This window comes from Artemia sp. Qi Xiang Cuo, chromosome 4 (genome assembly GCF_049724085.1).
Source record: "Artemia sp. Qi Xiang Cuo chromosome 4, ASM4972408v1, whole genome shotgun sequence".
Taxonomy (NCBI): Eukaryota; Metazoa; Arthropoda; class Branchiopoda; order Anostraca; family Artemiidae; genus Artemia; species Artemia sp. Qi Xiang Cuo.
In genome coordinates this window covers 12,854,207-12,873,967 of record NC_142797.1, presented here as the reverse complement: position 1 = coordinate 12,873,967, position 19,761 = coordinate 12,854,207, and the positions used below count along the sequence as shown (strand labels likewise).

The 19,761-nt window shown below is 37.0% G+C and overlaps 1 protein-coding gene across 1 annotated transcript in view; it reads left to right on the top strand.

Moving 5' to 3' along the window:
- LOC148952785 (fibroblast growth factor receptor-like 1) overlaps window positions 1-19,761 on the top strand; it is a 192,051-nt gene that overhangs the window by 62,249 nt on the left and 110,041 nt on the right. Inside the window, exon 4 of the mRNA XM_089087781.1 lies at window positions 13,626-13,741. Coding sequence (XP_088943907.1) covers window positions 13,626-13,741 — 116 coding nt within the window. The remainder of the gene's footprint in view (window positions 1-13,625; window positions 13,742-19,761) is intronic.

The window sequence follows — 19,761 nt, the reverse complement described above, 5'->3', positions numbered from 1 at the left end:
ATTGCGTCTAAAGTTAAAAGATCCGTTGGCATTGTATGCAGAGGGAAAAAGGCTTTAGTTTGTCGATATTGTTTGCCGCGAAGCCTGTGATTCCGATGCAGTGTGTAACTCGGTTCATTCTCTAGATACTCTTTTGCTTTTTTCAATGTGGTGTCTGAGATAACTTTAGAAAGCGTTTTGGGAGAACTTAAACTTCCCGCTTCACCAATATTTTCATAGACACCTTTCAGAACTTCATATATTTTAAACGTAAATAAGTAGGGTGATTTCCAACCCCCTTTTTAGCACTGGTGTTCGATACAAATCTTCGTTACTTTTAACTAGCAGTCAGAGGCGTAGTAAAATCAGTGCTGCTACTGCTGCTGATAGTATTTTCCATTATTGAATCTTCTTCTTTTTTAAAAGGTGTCGGTGCTGTCGTTGTTGGACGATTACATTCTCTTAGTTTCTTTAGAATTTGCTTATTGCCAATAAGACTTTTGGGAAAGTTCGATACACTTAGAAAGGCGTATAGATTATTGTCATAGGATAAAAGTCCTTTACGATTCGTCACCATATCACAAATTAAATAAACTAGATTATAACTTTTTCCCTGAATTATAATTCGCTTCCCTGTGCTGTCGACTTGAACTTGATGTTCACCACCAGTTTCCAACATGAGATATGATAATACTCTTTTACTCTGTTCTCGATATGTCAGTGGCAATAGGTTCCCAATTTTCGATACAATTGAATTCAATTCCTTCTCCTTTGATTGCACTGCTGCTGCTGCAGAATCTTGAGGAGATGTTTCCTGTTTGGAGGGATCTGTGACGGCGACAGCAGCGTGTCTCTCACGATATGGTATATGTTTGTCCATACGTCGCAATGCATCTTGGAGTAAAAGCAGTTTTTGGACATCGGCAATATTCTCATCATTAATGAACTTTCTTAAATTGTCTTCAAAATGTTCAATGGGTGAGAGACCAAGTTCAAACGGTGTCAATTTATAGGGTTTAGCCATTCTCTCACTAGAGAAAACTATTTACAAGTCCTGCAATTATTGGTAGTAAAAGTGTGAAAAAGCTACCGCCAACTTAAAGGAGACGTTTTCTTTTGAAATTTTTTCCCTTGTTTTTACAACTCAAGGCGCGTACAGTGGAACGATGTTGCTTTGTCTGTTGTCTAACACCTTCTGGCAGTTGAACATTGCCCTCAGTTAAATTTAAACAAAGTTCAGATATTAGATTAATGAAATAATTGTCAACACCATGTTTGAGTATGGCCTTCCTAAGCAAGGGCTTTGAAGTGCTTAAAACGGAAAATAAATGCCGTTATTCGTGTAGTTTCTTCAGTGTCATAATGGCAACTAATAGTCTTGTCTACTGTTCACCGAAAGATATACGCTAATATCATTGCCAAAAATATTGATGGAAGTGCGAAGGTTCTTAGGTAGGATTTGAATATTACCTTGAAAAATGTAGCAGTAGGGCTTGTTTTTCGAATGTGTTCATGATGACCAACGCCATTAAGGGGCGCCGGGGTATGTAATAGTTCTGAGTTATGAATAAACTATAGTGGCGAATGTATTGATGTATAATATAGATGGTAAAATTCAAAGCAAGGTTTCGCATACATTTGCTCTGATGAAACAGATTGTGTAGAACTAGGGTTATCGAAATGTGTTCATGGTGGGAGCGAACGGTGAACAGTTGTAGCATTTCCTGTGAGAACTGTTCAATGGATTCAGCCAAATCATTCATCAATAATCAGCCACGAATTCGGTTCAATACTATTGAAAACATCAAGTCCCCGTATGAATTGTATTGATATGGTTGTGGCAATAGCTTTTATTTGATCGCAGGACTCCTTCCAAATACTATAGCAATAATAAATTTTTTTCGGCTTTTCCAAAAACATTTTATCGCAATTTTGTATTATTTTAGCTAAAAGTGTTGTTTTCCCCGACATTGACGGCCGACACAGAAACGATCTGAATGGTGTTTTAAATCGACATATGCTGCTGCTGTTGACAACAGTTGGACTACAACTAACTGTAAATCATACGTGTCCAATGAATAAGTAGTAGTAGTAGTAATTTTCCCATAGATCTATCTACGTTAACAAGAAAAACAAAAAAACAATATTTCATGGTAATTTATTTGCAACATGAAAACTCTATTTGTTCAACATGAACAACAACGATAAAAATAACACTTTATGTTCAACAAGAACCTGACAATATTTCATGGTCATTTATTTGCAAAATGAAAACTCTATTTGTTCAACATGAACAATGATAAAAATGACACTTTATGTACAATATAAATAAAAACACTTTTAGTCCATCAAGAACAACACTTATTGTCTTTAAACACTTTTTTTTTGTCCAGCAAGAACACTATGTACATTAGTAGAGTAGCACACTTTTCTGTACAACAACACTTGAAAAAAACAGAAAAAAAACACTTGGAACATGAACTAGCACAGTTAAACATTATGAATTTAAAAATGGGGTCCCCCCACCCCCCGGGGGCCGCGGGGCCGAAGGCCGGCCGCGGGCGGGACCCCCACCCCCCGGTAGCCGCGGTGGAAAAAACTGTACAATAGTTGTCGTCACAGCTGCTACAGTTTAGGTTGGGTTAAGGTTGGGTTAGTTAATTTATGAACGGGTTGATGGTGGTGGTTAGTGGTTGGGTTAGTTGGTTAGTCAGGTTAGGTTAATTTATCCAGACCAAGTTGATTGCGATAGTCTCTGCATTCAACTCGGTCTGAAATAAGATAGTGGCCATGAGGCAGGACACTTACACCATTCTCGAGCACATAGACTTTGTCGGATATACACGACATTGCATTTTTTCCACTCTCACAGTATAATTTCTATACTGTAGAGAGCGAATTGCAAACACTTGAGCTCTCGACACTAGGCTACTTTCTACACAGTCTCTGTACACGCTCATGTTGAAATTGCTCTTTACAAAACGTGTAGGCACCCCTTTACACACCTGCTTTTCATCCCCATTATGAGTTTCAACGCAATAAACTTTAGGACCCGGGAACATCCCCCTGGATATTTTATCACTCCCCGTCTCTGATTTTAACATTAATAGTTGGTTGGGGGCTTGACATTTCACCAACTCGGGGTAGAGGGACGGATTCAAGTTGGTGAAATCCATCCGCAAGCTGATGTGTTCCATATTTTCTAGATCACCCAATAAATTCTTGGTTTTTACCTTTAGCGGCAGAGAATCTGTATCCCCACAGTAAACTTGAACCTTCCCCTCCCGTGGCCATTGCATCTTGCACACATTGTAAAAAATGATAACATGAGCTTTTTGGAAATTTCTAGTACTGAACTACCTTCCGCTATATTCTTGTTCAGTACCACATTTCGCTTTTTACTGTGTAAAAGAACCATACCAGTCTCTATGCTCGAGAACGATGTAAAATTGGGGTCGGCAATAATTCGTGCACACTCTAGAGGGTCAGTCATAACGTCACAGCGAGACCTGTTCCATTCGCTTTCACACATTTTGCCAAACGCTGAATTTAGAATGAGTTTTGTACATTTCCTTCTCTACTTTGGAGATTGCCCTAGAGCGTTTATCAACAAAAGTGTCGATAAACGTCTTTAAATATGATTTCTGATTGAACTGCAGGACCCTATGTATTTTGGTGATCTTGAAACCATTGTTCACCATCCAGCGCAAACGCACATGGTGAAAAGCGATATTCTTCTTAGGGTCCAAATCAGCAATCAGTTTTTGCTTAGAGGGGGTCCAGTGCATCCCCATATCCTCAACCAATGATCGATTTTAGGGGCTCAGTGAGTCCCTGCTCACGGGTTGATTGATACAGAGAAAAACAAAATCTCTCACTGAGAAATAAAATGCCAGTGGAATGTACCCGTTAATTTCGAAGATCCATCCTTATTACCCCTTTTCCTCGACGAAGGTAATGTTAGGGAACTTACAAGGTTCCTCAAGCCACTGCTAGTTACCACACGGCAAAGAGTAGTGAGACATTGCCGAGGGGTACAATAAGCTCATGTCCAAGAACACTGCATTGGACTTTGCACCGGTGTTTTGTCCGCTCGGATCGGTTGTCAAAACGCGATCCCCATGAAAAACATACCCTCCCCTCATTGAACGCTCTACAAAAAGGTGCTGATCTACATCGTTGATTAGGCCTATTTCCTCCCTACTAGTTTTAAAAATTAAATCCATCACCAAATGTGGCGTGGAAAAATAATAACAAATATCTAGCCCAAACTCTGAGTAGATTTGGTCTGTGTTCTTACATTTTATATCCAACAGAGTTAAAACGCCACTTGCCAAGTACAGTCTACAATAATACCACCCATTTTTACAATTCCTCTTAGCCCACACCTTCTTGGCAAACTCATAGTCCTCGGCTGTGCATTCACTACTGGTGAGTGAATTGTAAAAAGCTTCAATTGGAGGTAGTTTCACCTCGCTTAAGCGAGCGTCAGAACAGTAATAGTCGTATGCGTATACACCTTTGCAGGTCAATAGGTCATACATTTCACTGTCTGGAAAGTGTTGTTTAAGCAAGGGAAAGCTATCAAAATTGTCGCTTTTCTGCACTTGAATCAATTGACTCACTGCCTTGGAAAAATATATAGGATGCGACAAATAGGATCTTACTCCTAATCGTAGGTTAAATATGTCCCACATGTAGTTTTATCTCAAGACGCAACGGCTTTTTGCTCAATTTGGTACCATTGCATAATATAAAAGAACTAAAGGTCAATTGACTGTATACTTCCTCTTCATCCCTATGACTATGTGCTAGTGCCTATGAAATAAATTTTAAATCATAATTTGCATTGTGAATAAAAACAGGGATAAAGAATTGCTGGCTAACATTTAAGTTACACGATTGATGCGCTAGCCCTCTAAAATTACTACCCCCAGAGGATATTTCCTGCCACAAGTGATTATGGTCTCTGACTTTCCCCCTCCCTCCTCTTTTCCCTTTAGTCTTCTTATCCCCCTCTACAAACTCCCCCATACAAACCCAACATATTTTTTGATTTTTAATCGCGAGACGATCCTCTGCAGACAACACCATAGGATAATGGGTATTTCTCAAACGAGAAATAGCACCATTAGCTATGCCAATTAGTTTAGTCAGTGCCTTGATCATGTACTCCTCCTCATCCAATGTTTCTACTATTTCTAACAACCGCATGGTGTTACAACTGTCTCTTTGGGCATGGGCATAGGACACTGCAATAGCTTGATGTTCTTTAGCTCGGTTCGGATATCGAGGATCGTACCCCTACACCAGCTTAGCTTCACAGTCTAAAGGGAATTTTTTGAACAGGAGGAGAGTGATTGGAAAATTTTTTAAGCGTAAAAAGGCCCTATCCCCTGAAACCATTTCCACTGTCTGATAGCAATGCCGCCTACAGTGCTTCATATGATTTTGCAGCTTTAATTCTGTCCAAAATCGAGAGAGGCATGTCGGACAGTACGTGTCCCCCTAGTCTTACCCCCCCCCCCTCGAACTCTACTGATGTCTGTGATCGGGTTAAAATGGCCAATTGAATTGGCAAAGTCACTAGATGGTGGTGTATACAACAACCAAACCCAGTGTTTGACCAAATCAATTGACGGGCCTCTTACAGGGAAAACCACTCCCTTCTTTTTTGAACGAACCCCATCTTCAAATTCAGTTTCATACTGAACCACAGTAACGCCGATATTTAAATGGGCATTAGCCCTTTCAAAAATATCAACAAATCTTAGCGTTACTGGTTATTTTCCCTCTAAACAAGAAAAATCTACAATGGGGTAATTGGACCCGTCCTTCCCATGTACAGCCCAATCGTCTAAATTCGTCTTGGTAGCGTCACGTGCTAGAGGCTCGAATGCTGATATGAGGAAACCGTACTTGAAACATTTTTGACCTTTCTCAAAACAGATCCGCTAGACACCACGACAGCCTTCTAGATCTGGATTATAATTTAAAACTGTATCCCTATCAGACCCACCCCTCCCTCTTAAAATAAAATCTTTCTTAAATTTACAAATATTCACGCTTACATTTTCAACAAAAAGAACTGCATAGCCGCTCCCATTTTCATTAAAGTTCTCGAAATATGCTGTAATTTTACCTATCCACTCACAAAAAACTCTCTCAAAATTTTCTAAATTTGGATAAATCAAACGTATCTCGTAGTGTATATAATGGTGGTAAACTTCACTTTTCCCCTCATTTACATAACACACCTTTGAAACAATTAAAACCTTAATCGAATCCCTCCCCCTCCCCATAATTGAATTTGGTTCTCCAGTAGTGCACGAAATTTATTACATAGTCATGCACAATTTCTACGGGGTCAAACACAAAATTTCCCCCCATAAGTGAATTAAACGGATCCCCAAAAGTCACAGTGTAAACAACTATTGCATTTAAAATTGTATTAGATAATTGAAATTCGGGAAAAGTCGTAAATTGGAAATTACCCCCCTCCCCCTCCCCCTCTTGTATATTATCAACACCCCTTCCCCCTCCTCCACATTGTTCAATATTTGGGGTATGGGAATCCACTTCAGTTGTTTGAAGTTGAAGTAGGTTATCGTGGGCTAGAGGAGGATTCCCTGTTAAATCCCGGGTAAAATCATCCAAAAGCTGTAGTGTGTTTGGACTCAGCAAAGGTAAGTCCCCCTGCTCAACTGCGCTATAATCTACATTTAAAAATTTTTCTATAAACTCATCAATATTATCTGGAATTTCCAGTGAATTACCACTCCATGGTGAATTGCTGTGGGAGTCCACCGATTCGTCCTCTCCTTCTCCAACTGATGAGGACGGCGACATGTAATATGGTACCAATGCAACCTATAAATGAAAAATAGCCTATTTTCAAAGTGTTCAAATCACCCTTTTTTTTAAATTGAATTATTACTTGAAAACACGCTTAGTAGTATTTAATTCCCTACTCAATCGATATTCTGAAAGTTGCAGCTTAATACATTTAAAAAAATGACATAGAAGGCAATACTTAACGAAAATCTAAAACGCTTTACATAGAATGCAATCTGATTTTGTTCAAACAACTCCACCCCTTGCCAGTTTCTACTATTTAATGCCCCCCCCTCCGAGCGGCCCAGCGGGCCATCGCAGCGCTTCCCGTGGCGCTTCCCTACCCGCAGCGCTTCCCGGCTGCCATAGCGATTCCCGGGTCCCGCGGCGCAAAAAGCTTTCTTCTTCTTAGAAATTGCAGCCCCATACTTTTCACGTGAAGAAACAGTTTTTTATGTTTTTTTTCACTTTACAATGATGGTGATAGAATTGAGGCATGTTCCCCTCCCCCCTTTCAGCAATGTCCTATAAAAATATTGTTAGACCTTAATTTGAAAATAACTCGTTTCACTTCTCCAAATACAGATTGCGTAGGCCTGCGCTTAATTATTGCAAATGTCTGAAAAACCGTTTAAATTTGATGGAGAAAAACAATCCCCCTCCCCCCTTTTCAGCAATGTCATAAAAATATTGTTAGCAATTATTTTTGGAGAATAACATGTTTCGCTCTTACATAGAATATAGAATTCCAATGTCCTAAATATCAATCGCTAATTTTGCAAACAATTATTAGTTCTCCGTTATTTTCAGACAAACACGGACTTACGTAAAAAGCATTGAAAACCTAGATTGCCTAGCCTAAAACCAGCTAATGTAAACAAAACAGGAAAAGGGGTGACAAAACTATTTATAAGCTTGCGCGGAGCTTTATGTCAAAAATTAAAACTATAATATTCTAGCGAAAAACAACATTTTGAGATAAAAAGGCTCTCTATCAGTAATTGACTGGAAATTAGCTAAAAATATTATTAAGAGATAGCGAAGAGATAGCAACAGTTTATTGGCCTACAGTGGGTGGGGGGCCAGAGAAAATTGGAAAGATTAGAAAAAGAGAGTGGTTTGACAAAGCAAAAAAAAAATACATTATATTTAGATATCTCTGAGGAGGGAGGGGGGGAGCAGAGAAATTTAAAACAATGGTTGGGGGCGGGGGGTTAATATTTTAATATCTCTGAGACACTTTTACTGCGCGATGAAAAATGGCTATGTTTAGATATAGCTGATAAGTTAGGTAAGAAAAAATGCTCACATTTGCAAATCCCGGCTGCATTTGGGTGCCAGATGGTCTGGGTAGCGTGTGTTGGAGGGCAACCTCATGATCTTGTATAGGCGGGGCAGCTCCTAAGCCCCTCGACAATGTATGATAAAGGGGTGACGGGCCGGCTATTTCATGATCTTGCGTAGGTGGGGCTTCGGCATTGTAGTTATCCGCCCACTCTCTCTTTAACTTTCTGCCAGGCTGCATTGGGGTTGCCTCACCCTCTCTTGCTCTCTCAGATGGAGGGGGCACACATTCTTCACTATTGGCCTTAAAAGAAGAGAAAAAAATTAGTATCAAAATAATTTCCCCCTTTTTTTTACAGAAGAAAAATTAGTACTCATAACCTAACCATAATTTTGTCTAGAAAAGCATTTATCACTAAGAAACCCCCTCCCCAGCATTTTCAGTAAAGCAAAAAGTAAAAATATACTAAACTCAGAAATCAAATGCTACTTTAATTAATTAAAAAAGCTTATTCATAGACATCCCAGCCCCTTACTTTTCACGCAAAGAAACACTTTGTTTTCATTTTTCAATGAGGGTGTTAGAATTGAGGTATTGTCCCGTGCCTACCCCTCCCCCCTTTTCACCCAAGTCCTAAAAAATATTGTTAGACCTTCATTTGAAAATAACTCGTTTCACTTCTCCAAATAGAGATTGCGTAGGCTTGCGCTTAATTATTGCAATTGTCTGAAAAACCGTTTTAATTTGATGGAGAAAAACAATCCTTTTTTGATCTGTGGAACCTTTGGCTAAACCGATAATGTAAGGATTGACATGCAGGAAGTGCAATTGTGGGGGTGTCAGCTAATTATAATCTTGCGGAAATGTTTTGTCAATTTAGCGGCTTAATGGCTAAGGGATTAACATAAAGTTGACTGTCACTTTTAGATAGGCTTACAGAAATAATAAATTTATTTCTATTGGAATAATTATACTTTTAAAAACAGTGGGGCGGGGGGGGTTTGAGGGGGGTTAGTTGTTAAAAATAACTTATTTTTCGTTTTCTAGCGAGCATACGGATTGCATGGGGGCGTTTTTGTTTTAGAGTGGGAGGGGGAGGGGGGACTCACCTAAATATACTGGAGAGTGACCAAGGAAAATAATTTTACGCTATTTTCAGGCAAACACAGAATTACGTAAAAAGCATTGAAAACCTAGATTGCCTAACCTAACCGCTAATGTAAACAAAACAGGAAAAGGGGTGACAAAACTATTTATAAGCTTGCGTGGAGCTTTACGTCAAAACAGAGCGGCAAAATGCCTAATAATTAACAGAAGTCAGTTACAGAAAAGATCACAATACAGAAAAGTAAGAATTTGGTCGAAAAAATAGAATTATATCTATTGTGAGAATTATACTTGTAAAAACATTGGGGGGTTTTGAGGGGGTTTATGTGGTAAAAAGAATATATTTTATGTTTTCTAGCGAGTATAAAGATAACATGATGGAGGAGTTTGTGTATTAGAGGGGGAGGGGGAGGGGGGACTTACCTAAATATACTGGAGGGTGACCAAGGAAAATAATTTTATTTGAAAATTAAAAAATGAAAATGTACTCACATTGTTAATCATTGCAGATGAAGCTTCAAGCTCATCAATAATATCCATTCTTGTTTCTACTGTGTCACAATACTTTCTGATAATTTAATCACAATGCATGTCCGTTATATATGAAATCTCAAGGGCCAATTGTTATGTAATGGGGAAAACCATATGTAAGCGAGCCTCTGATTGGTCTAGAAGGAGATGTAACCGAGTCTCTGATTGGCTGAGAAGGAAATACGTGATTCTGTTTCCTATTCCTGGATCTTAACATTCTCCCCTAGCGTGCACTTGGCCAAAACAACAACAACAAATAAATCGACCTTGGAAAAAGAGGGCATTGACCCACTTCGATTATGCAATCATTCTGCCTGGGGACTCCATGCCCATATTTGGTGCCCCGTCACGACTGACATTACCACGTGTTCTCCCTAGGGAGTCTCTGCCCATATTTGGTGTTCGTACAGAGTTAGACTAAATTGTAGATGGCAGCAGGGGTGTCGTCCGGGACCTCATGAGGCCTTTCTACTGGTATATCTAAACTTGATGAAACTTATAGTTTTGAAACCAGCATAAAAATTCTTTTGATGTGTCTTTTGGTATAAAAATTCCGTTTCTTAGAGTTTCGGTTACTAATGAGCCGGTTCGCTCCTTACTTACAGTTCGTTACCACGAAGTGTTTGATTAGAACTCGCATCATTGATAAATTAAAGAGCCGTTAAGGTGATACGATACCTAAAGAGATCATCCTACGTTGTCCATTATAACCTCTTTTAGTTTGTGTGGCCAAACTATATAGAATTGATTGGCTCTTCCAATATCTTGCAAATCTTGGGTAATGGACCCGAATAAATAACAAACTACTGGAAGCCAACACCTAATTTCCCGGAATTCCCAGGAAAACTTATTGACTTCTCACGTTTTGTGCCGAAGGTAGAAATATTTAGTTTTAATGAAACTTGCATCATCAGAAAGTGTGAATTTTGTTTTTTCGATTAAATGGAGCAGAAATTTCTTTTTAAAGTTAAAGAAAGGGTAGTCCCTAAAATATTCTAGCATGCCTCTTTGGAAAACACTAAAAATCAATCATAAGAATTATCACTGGAGCAATTGGGCGGCTCAAGGAGTTCCTTGTGGTCTACCCGTTTTGATTAACAAGCTCACCGACAAAAGAGACGCAAAATTCGACTGGCTCTTCCGTCAAATTTCACAGTCGAACCGCAAATTCTTGGCAGCTCTTAATAGTAGCTGGTCTCCTTAGAAACTTTTGCATGAGCCTTTTGTCTTTGTGACGGCTAGCCGACGCTTAAGTTTGCAAAATGATTCTAAGGTATGACATCTAATTAGATATTTACTTCTAATAATGATTCAATTTCCATTTGTTGGAAGCACCTATACATTTTTATGCTTAGTGTGTGTATGCCTTGCAGGTTTTACTTAGTCACCATTGGACCCCTTATGGTTTTACCCTACTCACTTCAGTTAATAGGTTGGTTTAGGAGTTTTGTATCCCTTGTAAGTTTCAAACTAATATCCAAGCGTCTCATCTAATTTTAATTTATTACTGCTCGCATTTAAGATATTTCATAAACTGTATTTTGACGAACATACTGTAACTGTCCAGACCTTGCATATCTTCGTGGAGGGAGAACTTACCCACTAGCCACTGCTTGCTTGGATGAAGACACTAAGCAAGGATGTATATGAGAGGGTGGTAGTTTCTCTCTTTACGTAGAATTGTTCTCATTGGTAAATACAATATAATATTTACCCGGGCAGATTTAAACGGCTGATGATCATTCCTCAAGAAAAGTGTTCGTGCTTGGAATTCCCACGCAATAAGTATAAAAATAAAACACAAATATTACAGCAAATTGCTTTTTTTGCGCAAGTCACACAAGATGAAATTCAATAAAGAACTGTTGTCCCCGATTTTCAGCAATTCAGATTTTTGCTCTATGTTAAAGTTGCATAAGTCTATATTTAAGTTTATATATATTTAAGATTGTGTATATGGATTAATCTGTGTTTAGGTTTTTCAGTTTTTTTTTGTCTTAAAGCAAAAGGGGACAAGCGATTATGATGCTAGAGGCAACAAAAATTCAATTTGAAAATCCCACTATAACTTCCAGAAGACCAGCAAAGATTCTTTGTGTACATTAAATCAAAGAAAAACAAATTTATTCAACCAAAAGTGAGGAACAACATTAAAACTTAAAATGAACGTAAGTTATTACGTAGATGAGGGGGCGCACCTCCTACTCAACAACTCGCTCTTCACGCTAAAGTTTTGCGCCATTTAAAAAAAAGTTATTTATTGTTCTAATTAAACGACCCTTGTGTTTCAGGAATCGTTTTTAAAGAATTGGGATACAATTTAAACTTTAGCATAAAGAGCAAGTTTTGAGTAGGGGGCAACCCCCTCATTTAATATTTCTCCCTACTTTTAGTTGAAAAAACTTTTTTTTTTATTCAATTTCTGATTGTTTCTTGAATAACGCCATTATATATGGCTCCACCTCCACGGAAAAATACCTCTCCCCACAGAAATAACCTCTGAACAATTCAATCCTGGCGATAATTTATCCTGGGCAATTACCCTTAGCATCTCTACGCGTAAAATTGAATCGGTAAAGAGAAAGCAAGGCATAGAAAGAAATTTCGTATAGGAGTTATGGCAAATTCCTCCAGTATAAAGTTTCCCCTGAAAAATCCACATTCTGGAAACTTCCCTCTCCATGGAGATTCTCCCCGTGCAATATCTCCCTTGTAGAAAATTCGTCCTTCCCTCCCCACCCGAAAAGTGTATGCATACTTCTCAATAACAAATACTATACGTAAACAATAGGCAAACTTTATAGCTAAAGGACCTTTTTCAAGGGACTGTGGGTGGTCTTGTTATCTCCAAAGACATAGTTACTGGGCCTTTCAACTATCCTGAACAAAATAGCTCTCTCAAATGTTTGATCAAACGATTTGGGGAAAAAGTGGCGTGGGAGGGGGCCTAGTTGCTCTCTATTTTTTCGTCACTTAGAAAGACCACTGGAACTTTTTATTTCCGTTAGAATGAGTCTGCTCCCGACGTTCTAGGCTCACTGGGTCGATACGATCACCCCTGGGGAAAAAAAAAAACAACAACAAATAAACACGCATCCGTGATGTTTCTTCTGGCAAAAATACAAAATTCCGTATTTTCGCAGATAGGATTTTGAAACCTCTATAGTAGGGTTCTCTGATACGCTGAATCTTATGGTAAGATGCTCATTAAGATTAGGGGGTGTTTTCTCCTTTTTTGAAAATCAGGCGAATTTTCTTAGGCTCGCAATCTTTGATGGAAAACACTAAACTCAATGAAACTTATATATTTGAATTAGAATAAAAATCCAATTTTTTTTATGTATGTATTGGTATCAAAAGTCTGTTTTCTAGAGTTTCGGTTACTATTGAGCCGGGTTGCTCCTTACTTACAGTTCATTACCACGAGCTGTATAATAACAAGTTTCCAGTAACGTCTTTTTAGTCTGAACAAGACGTTTCCCTTGAATTAAAAGCAGACCCTCTCCTACATGAGTGGATATAGGATAAATGCTTGGGGGTTCACCAACAAACTTGGCTTCCTTTGTTGGTATTATTCGCCCCTGAACCCGTGTAATTAGTATATTTTTTGACGTTGTGGGGGGCACATGTCCCTAAGACAACCCCCCCCCGCTGATTGCCCTTGCTCTTCTAAATTTTGTTTCTCTCATCAAGTTATAGGAAGAGTACTGAACAGTAGATAAATGTTGTAATAATTTCTTAAAGACCGTTTTTTTAATTTTAGTGCCCGTTCATAAAAAAAGGTCACAATAGAGTGACTGTGGGAATTTTTCAATCAGTGAAAATTTCGATTGATTTTTGCAACAAATATTATTTTTTTTAATTATTTACTTACTTTTTATTAATTCAGGACCTCCTCACATTGTCAGTTCATATGAAAAGCATCAAATTTTCAAGTATGGTGACCAAATAAAGCTTGATTGTCCTGTAAAAGGGTATCCCACGCCTATCATAAACTGGAAAAAGGTAAGTAGTAGTATACTTTTGTTTTGATCTTTGACTGATTTTTCATACCTTTTTGTGTTTTTTTCATATTGATCTTCAATTGAAACATATTGATTGTTATTCTCTTTTGGTTTTGGGTATTTTTTTGCACTTCTTGTTTATATTGCATTATTATTGCTTCTTTTCTTATACCAAGAAAAGCAATTTTGAAATTATTCTGTTCGTGGCAGCCACATCAATAAACAAAATTTACCTTTATGTTATCTCAAATTTTTCTAATTATTTTGGAAGAAGAATTAAATTAGTCATAGGCATTACCAGGCAAGTGGAGGAAGGGAGGCAGAATAGAAACCGTTTTCGCATTTAGATTTTTAAAAAAATCAGTATTTGTACTTCTTTCTTATTTCGTTGTTCCTACCTTTGAACTTTTATATCCGTTATTAATTCGTTTGACTCTTTAAATTATATATTTCCGTTATAAGCCCTTGATACTTTTTAATCATGAGCATGGTATTGACCTCCATCCCAGGCCGTACCCAGGTTTTTTTCGGAGGGGGTTTCACTCAAAAAAAAAATTCGGGGTGGGGTTTACACAAAAAACCTCAAAAAACACATACAAAATTGTCTATATCCTTTCTGTTACGTTTTTACGAGTCAGACAAACATTTGGGGGGGTTCAAACCCCCTAACCCCCCCCCCCCCCTTTGGGTATGGCCTTGCCTCCATCCCCTTTTAAAGGTTTGTCCTATTTTTGCCTGTGAAATATTTTAATAGAAATATTTTTTTTTGCCGTTAACTTTAGCACTTAGTGCAATAAAAATATGCATTTTTTTTAATTTTATAACAGAAATTCTTAAAGTGAAACTTTATGGAACATTCCTCACACCAAATTTTTGGACCCTCTCCCGGATCGATATCCTGAGTATGGCTCTGGTATGACAAGTTGTACGACGATTTCCGAAAATTGTATGTCTTTTTAGTCTTTGAAAAGCGAAAAACTGAGCAATAGTAATGAAAAAAATATCTTTTTATAAAGGTTACCTCCTATATGCATGATTAAAATTAAAGATAATTTTATTTTTGTTCGTGAAAGGTTATTTCTTCTGTTGAGCAATCAGCATTTTCTTTTGTTTGTATACAAGGATGTTTGTTTTACATTTTTATATTATATCTATATTTTTTTTTATGCAGAATACCTGCAAATATAGAATTATTTCCTATTTAATGGGAACTTCCTGGGAGCGTGTAAATAGGGGGGCTTTGGATAACTTGGGATGGAGAAGGAGTCTGCGTAGCTGCATTGGGTTCAGGCGGCTTGGTGCTGCAGTGAGATGTTAGTAGAGGTAGTATTAGTAGTAGTATCAGTAGTAGTAGCTGGTTAATAGTTAAGAGATATAAAAACGATGCTTATCATAGTAAAAATCTTTCTGATAAAGGGTTTGAGCTCCTCCTCCTATCAAAATTCTGGTTGGATAGATCTCCAATTATATCCCAATATTTTTTATTTGGTTCTGTATGGTTAGTCTTTCGGAAAAAAAAAAACAATCATATATCATGATAAAATATTGCTTAAAAAAAATCGAATAATCATAATAAAACAATCTGTAATATTATAAATGTTATTTGTCATATGTCAAGTAGATTTTTTCTCCTTCTTCTCTGATTATTCCTTCAGTTAAAGCAAACACCCTGTTACTTTCGATTTAGTTTTATATCCCAATCGACTTTCCCTGAAAGTTTCACCTTCATTCTCGATTATGTTCCTGTGACATTGCATCCATGCCATTTTGACAACTTGGATGCACCTAACTCTTTTTATTTAGTTTCAAAGTAGTAGTAATAATAGTAACAGCGGTGGTAGCAGTATCAGTATTAGTAGTGGTAGTATTAGTAGTAATAGCAGTATCAGGTGCCCTTAAAGTTTGAATTTAGCACCCTCAGTCGTTCCTGAGATATTGCTGATACGCTCTTTTTACAACCTAAACACACATCGTGGTTTTGATTGACTTTTGACTCCCTTTCAACTTTTCCTGAAACTTTAAATTTAATACCCCATTCTGTTCCTAATATATTGCGTATATGCCATTTTGACAACCTGTATGCATTTAAACTCTTTTGATTTAGGTGATAATAATAAAAATAAGAGTAGTAGTGATTGTGGCAGTAGCAGTAATAGTAGTAGCAGTGGTAGTAGTAGCAGTAGTAGTTGTAGTAGCCTTAAGAGTTTCAATTTATGCCTTCAGCCACTTCTGAGATATTGCTGATACGTCCTTTTTACAACCTAAACGCACATCGTGCCTTTTGATTAACTTTTGCCTCCCTTTCAACTTTTCCTTAAACTTTAAATTTAATACCCCATTATGTTCCTAATATATTGCGTATATGCTATTTTGACAACCTGTATGCATTTAAACTCTTTTGATTTAGGTGATAATAATAAAAATAAGAGTAGTAGTGGTGGTGGCGGTAGCCGTAATAGTCGTAGTAGCCTTGAGAGTTTCAACTTAATATTCTCAGCCACTCCTGAGATATTGCTGATGCTCCTTTTTGACAACGTGCACGCACATAGTGCCGGTTGATTTGATTTTATTATCTCCATCGACTTTCCCTGAAAGTTTCAACTTCGTATATTATTCTGTTCCTGGGATATTGCATCTTTGATTTTTTGACAACCTTGATGCACTCAACCTTTTTTTTATTTGACTGATTAGTAGTAGCAGTAGTAGTAGTAGTAGAAGTAGTAGTTGTAGTAGTTGTAGTAGTAGTAGTAGTAATAGTAGTAGAAGTAGTAGTAGTAGCCCTAAAAATTTCAACTTAATACCCTCAGCTGTTCCTAATATACTACTAATGTGCCCTTTTGACAACCTGCATAAAACTTTATTTAGCATGTTTGTGTATGTTTTAGTAAAATTTAGTTGGTTTTACTACTCGATTTAGTATATTTTGATTTAGTTAAACATCCCCACCAACATTACTTGAAAGTTTCATCTTAATACCCTTCGTCTTTTTGGAATCCAAGGGTTAAACATGCCCCCCCCCCTTCCCCCACAACAAACCCTATGCGTAATTGGCAGCTTGCATAACTTACAGCCCTTGCCCTAAGTGATGTGGGGTTCATATCCTCTCTAGAGGTATAGTTGTTGCTCAAAATTTTGATATGATGTGTTTCTGGGGAGGGGGAGCAAAAAGAAGTGAGGGAACGGGAGCTGTCGACCATCCAATCACTTTGACTCTTAAAAAGGGCTCTAAAACTTTCAGTTTCCAATCAAATGAGACAGCTCAGAAATTTCTACAACTTCTTCCATACGAAGGAGCCTGATGGAAAAATAGTAATAAATTATACATTGAAGTCATGGCTGTTTACTTAGGCAGTACTATTACGCTTCCTTATATAATTCTCCGATCTTTTTTTTGCTACTCTTTAATTTCTAATAAATTCATTTGCTTTTTAGGATAAAGAGGGTAGAACAAGTTGACTCTTTCCGTGATTGATAGCCTTTCATTTGGAAAGCTAAAAGTCATTAGATCTATTAAAACGTGAGCTGTCTAGGCTTGTCTTCCCCCCGGAACGTGAAAAAGCATATAAAGTACCTTTTTTCGCTATTTACCAGTTCAAATATCCAAAAATGATACTTTTTATAGTATAATCCCGCCTAAAATGGCCTAAACCCCCTCCCTCAACAAAATCCTGGTTTGAATAGTTCTGCAACATTACAGTTATGAACATTATAGAACATTTACAGTTCTGCCCCTTGTTTTAACAAGGTGCGATTTTGTGTGGTTGATAGCCGTACTCGTTGACACAATAGTTTTTGGGTGTTTTAAAGCCTTGGGGGGGGGGGGGACCCTTCCTGGAATGTGAGAAATTATAAAAAACGCAATCTTTGTTGTTGAAGAGTTCGAATAAATTATAAATAGGTTAAATATCTTATTGTTATTTTTAAGAATGTCGGTTTTCATTGCAAACTTTATAAAAAAGCTTAAATCCCCCATCTCCTCAAAAGTCAGAAGTTTCGTACTTGTTTGAAAAGTTGTGTTGGATTATCACAACATTTTGCATTTTATTTTATTTTATTTTATTTTGCATTGATTAGAATTTGGTAATATAAAGTTGTTTCATGATAGAATGCTGTCTCTAAAGAATAAACTGACACTTATAAAAAGTAAAAAGATTACTTAAGTTATAAGTACTAATTGCTTTGCAGGTTCTAGATTTTAATTTGCTTGTATTTCCTTCTTATCTGGTTATTCTTTTTGTTAAACCAATCAACCTTCTCCTTTTTTCTTTCAAGACCCTAAGATTTTAGTCTCTCAGTATCTTAATCTCAAGTCTCAGTCTCATTGTTGGCTTCATTTTTAGTTTTTGATGAGTTATTACTGATTTTCAAAGCTTAGGAGGTTGAAACTAGGTGATACTTACGTAGTTTAAAACTGGTTATTGAGAACTAACAGTTTTTACGCATTTCAAAGCCAGGGGGGTTGATGTCTCCCTGTCGTGTGAGAAATCACATAAAAATGCCCGCTCTTCGTTGTTTTATAGTTGAGAAATATAGAAATGACGTTTTAATTATAAATTTCCTTCGAAAACGGCTTCCCCTCCATCAAATTTCTAAAATTTTGCCTTGGTTTGAATAGTTGGGAAGCAATATCCCAAAATTTTGTCTTTTTATGATTAGATTTTTGGTAATATAAAATCTTGTCATGACAAGAGATTAAATTAAAAAAGGGAATAACAGTTTTAAAAAAAATCTATTGCGTTGTAAGTTCTGTTTGTTTGGCATGTTATTATGCTTTAATTCAATTTTCTTCTCCTTTTTCTCAAGCTAATCCTTTTTGTAAAAGCAATTAACTTTTTAATTTTTGTTTTTATAAGTCTCGGGCTGTTTTTGCTACTGTTTAATTTCTGATGAGTTCATTGGTTTTTCTAAGCTTAGGAGGTCAAAACGAGGTGACAGTTTGTTTGATTGATAACCCTAGTTGTTGACAGTTGACCGTTTTTTGGTGCTTAAATCAATTAATTTCCAAGGAAACTGAGAGATTTTAGGAAAAACAGCACGAATTTCTTGTTTTAAATTAAGATTTTATGTTGAAAATAGGTAGGATACAAAGAAACCACACAGCTTACAGATTTGTATTAAATCAAAATTTTAGCTGGAAAGAAAATAAGGAAGAAAGGAAGATTTCTTTAATTTTATTTGTCAACAATTTATAAAAAAAAGGTTAGCTTAAGGTTAAATTTTCCTAATCAAAACTTAGAGTTTTGTATTATTTTCCGATACGGAAATATATAACTACAGAAAGAAAAAGATTATAGAAAACAAATGTTAATACTATCAGCAGTGTCGCATCCAGGATTTTGTAGAGGCAGGGGGTTACAAAGGATTTTTTGTGGGGGGGGGGGTGCTTACAAAAAACTTCAAAAAGCGCATCAAAACTTTGTTTATATTCATTTTTGTATAGTTTTTTACGGGTCGGACAAACATTGCGGAGGAGGGGAGGGGGGTTGAAATAATTTAATTTCATCCTGGATATGACCTTGACTGTCAGGGACGTAGGCAGAGAGTTTTGGAGCCCGGGCTCCACGGACTTGTGAATTTTCCCGAATTTCTGGGTAATTTTTTATTCAGATTATCGAATAATTTTTTGTTTTTTTGTTGACCTTCTCTCTGAAAATATTTGTGCTTACGCGCCTGAATAGTATATTCACGTTTCAGCCTTTCACGCTAACAGGATCTTCTCATTTTCTCTAGTATAGCCAATAAAGTGAAAGACATTAAAAGTTAAACCCCAGAAGTCGTGGAGTAACACCAGAAGTTTAACAATTTAATGTAGGGAGACAAATCATGCACCCCCATTGGCAAGGGGAGGTAGAAAAAACAATGTTAGATTAATTGAAAGATTTAAAAAGCAATGAATAAAATTAAAAATGTGGGTGGGTTGTGTAAATACCCTCCCAATATGAACCCCCCTTTACTATTCAACATAGTTCGGTATCCTTAATTCCATGTCGTAGTATGTGACTGTCCTAAATTAAAACAAAA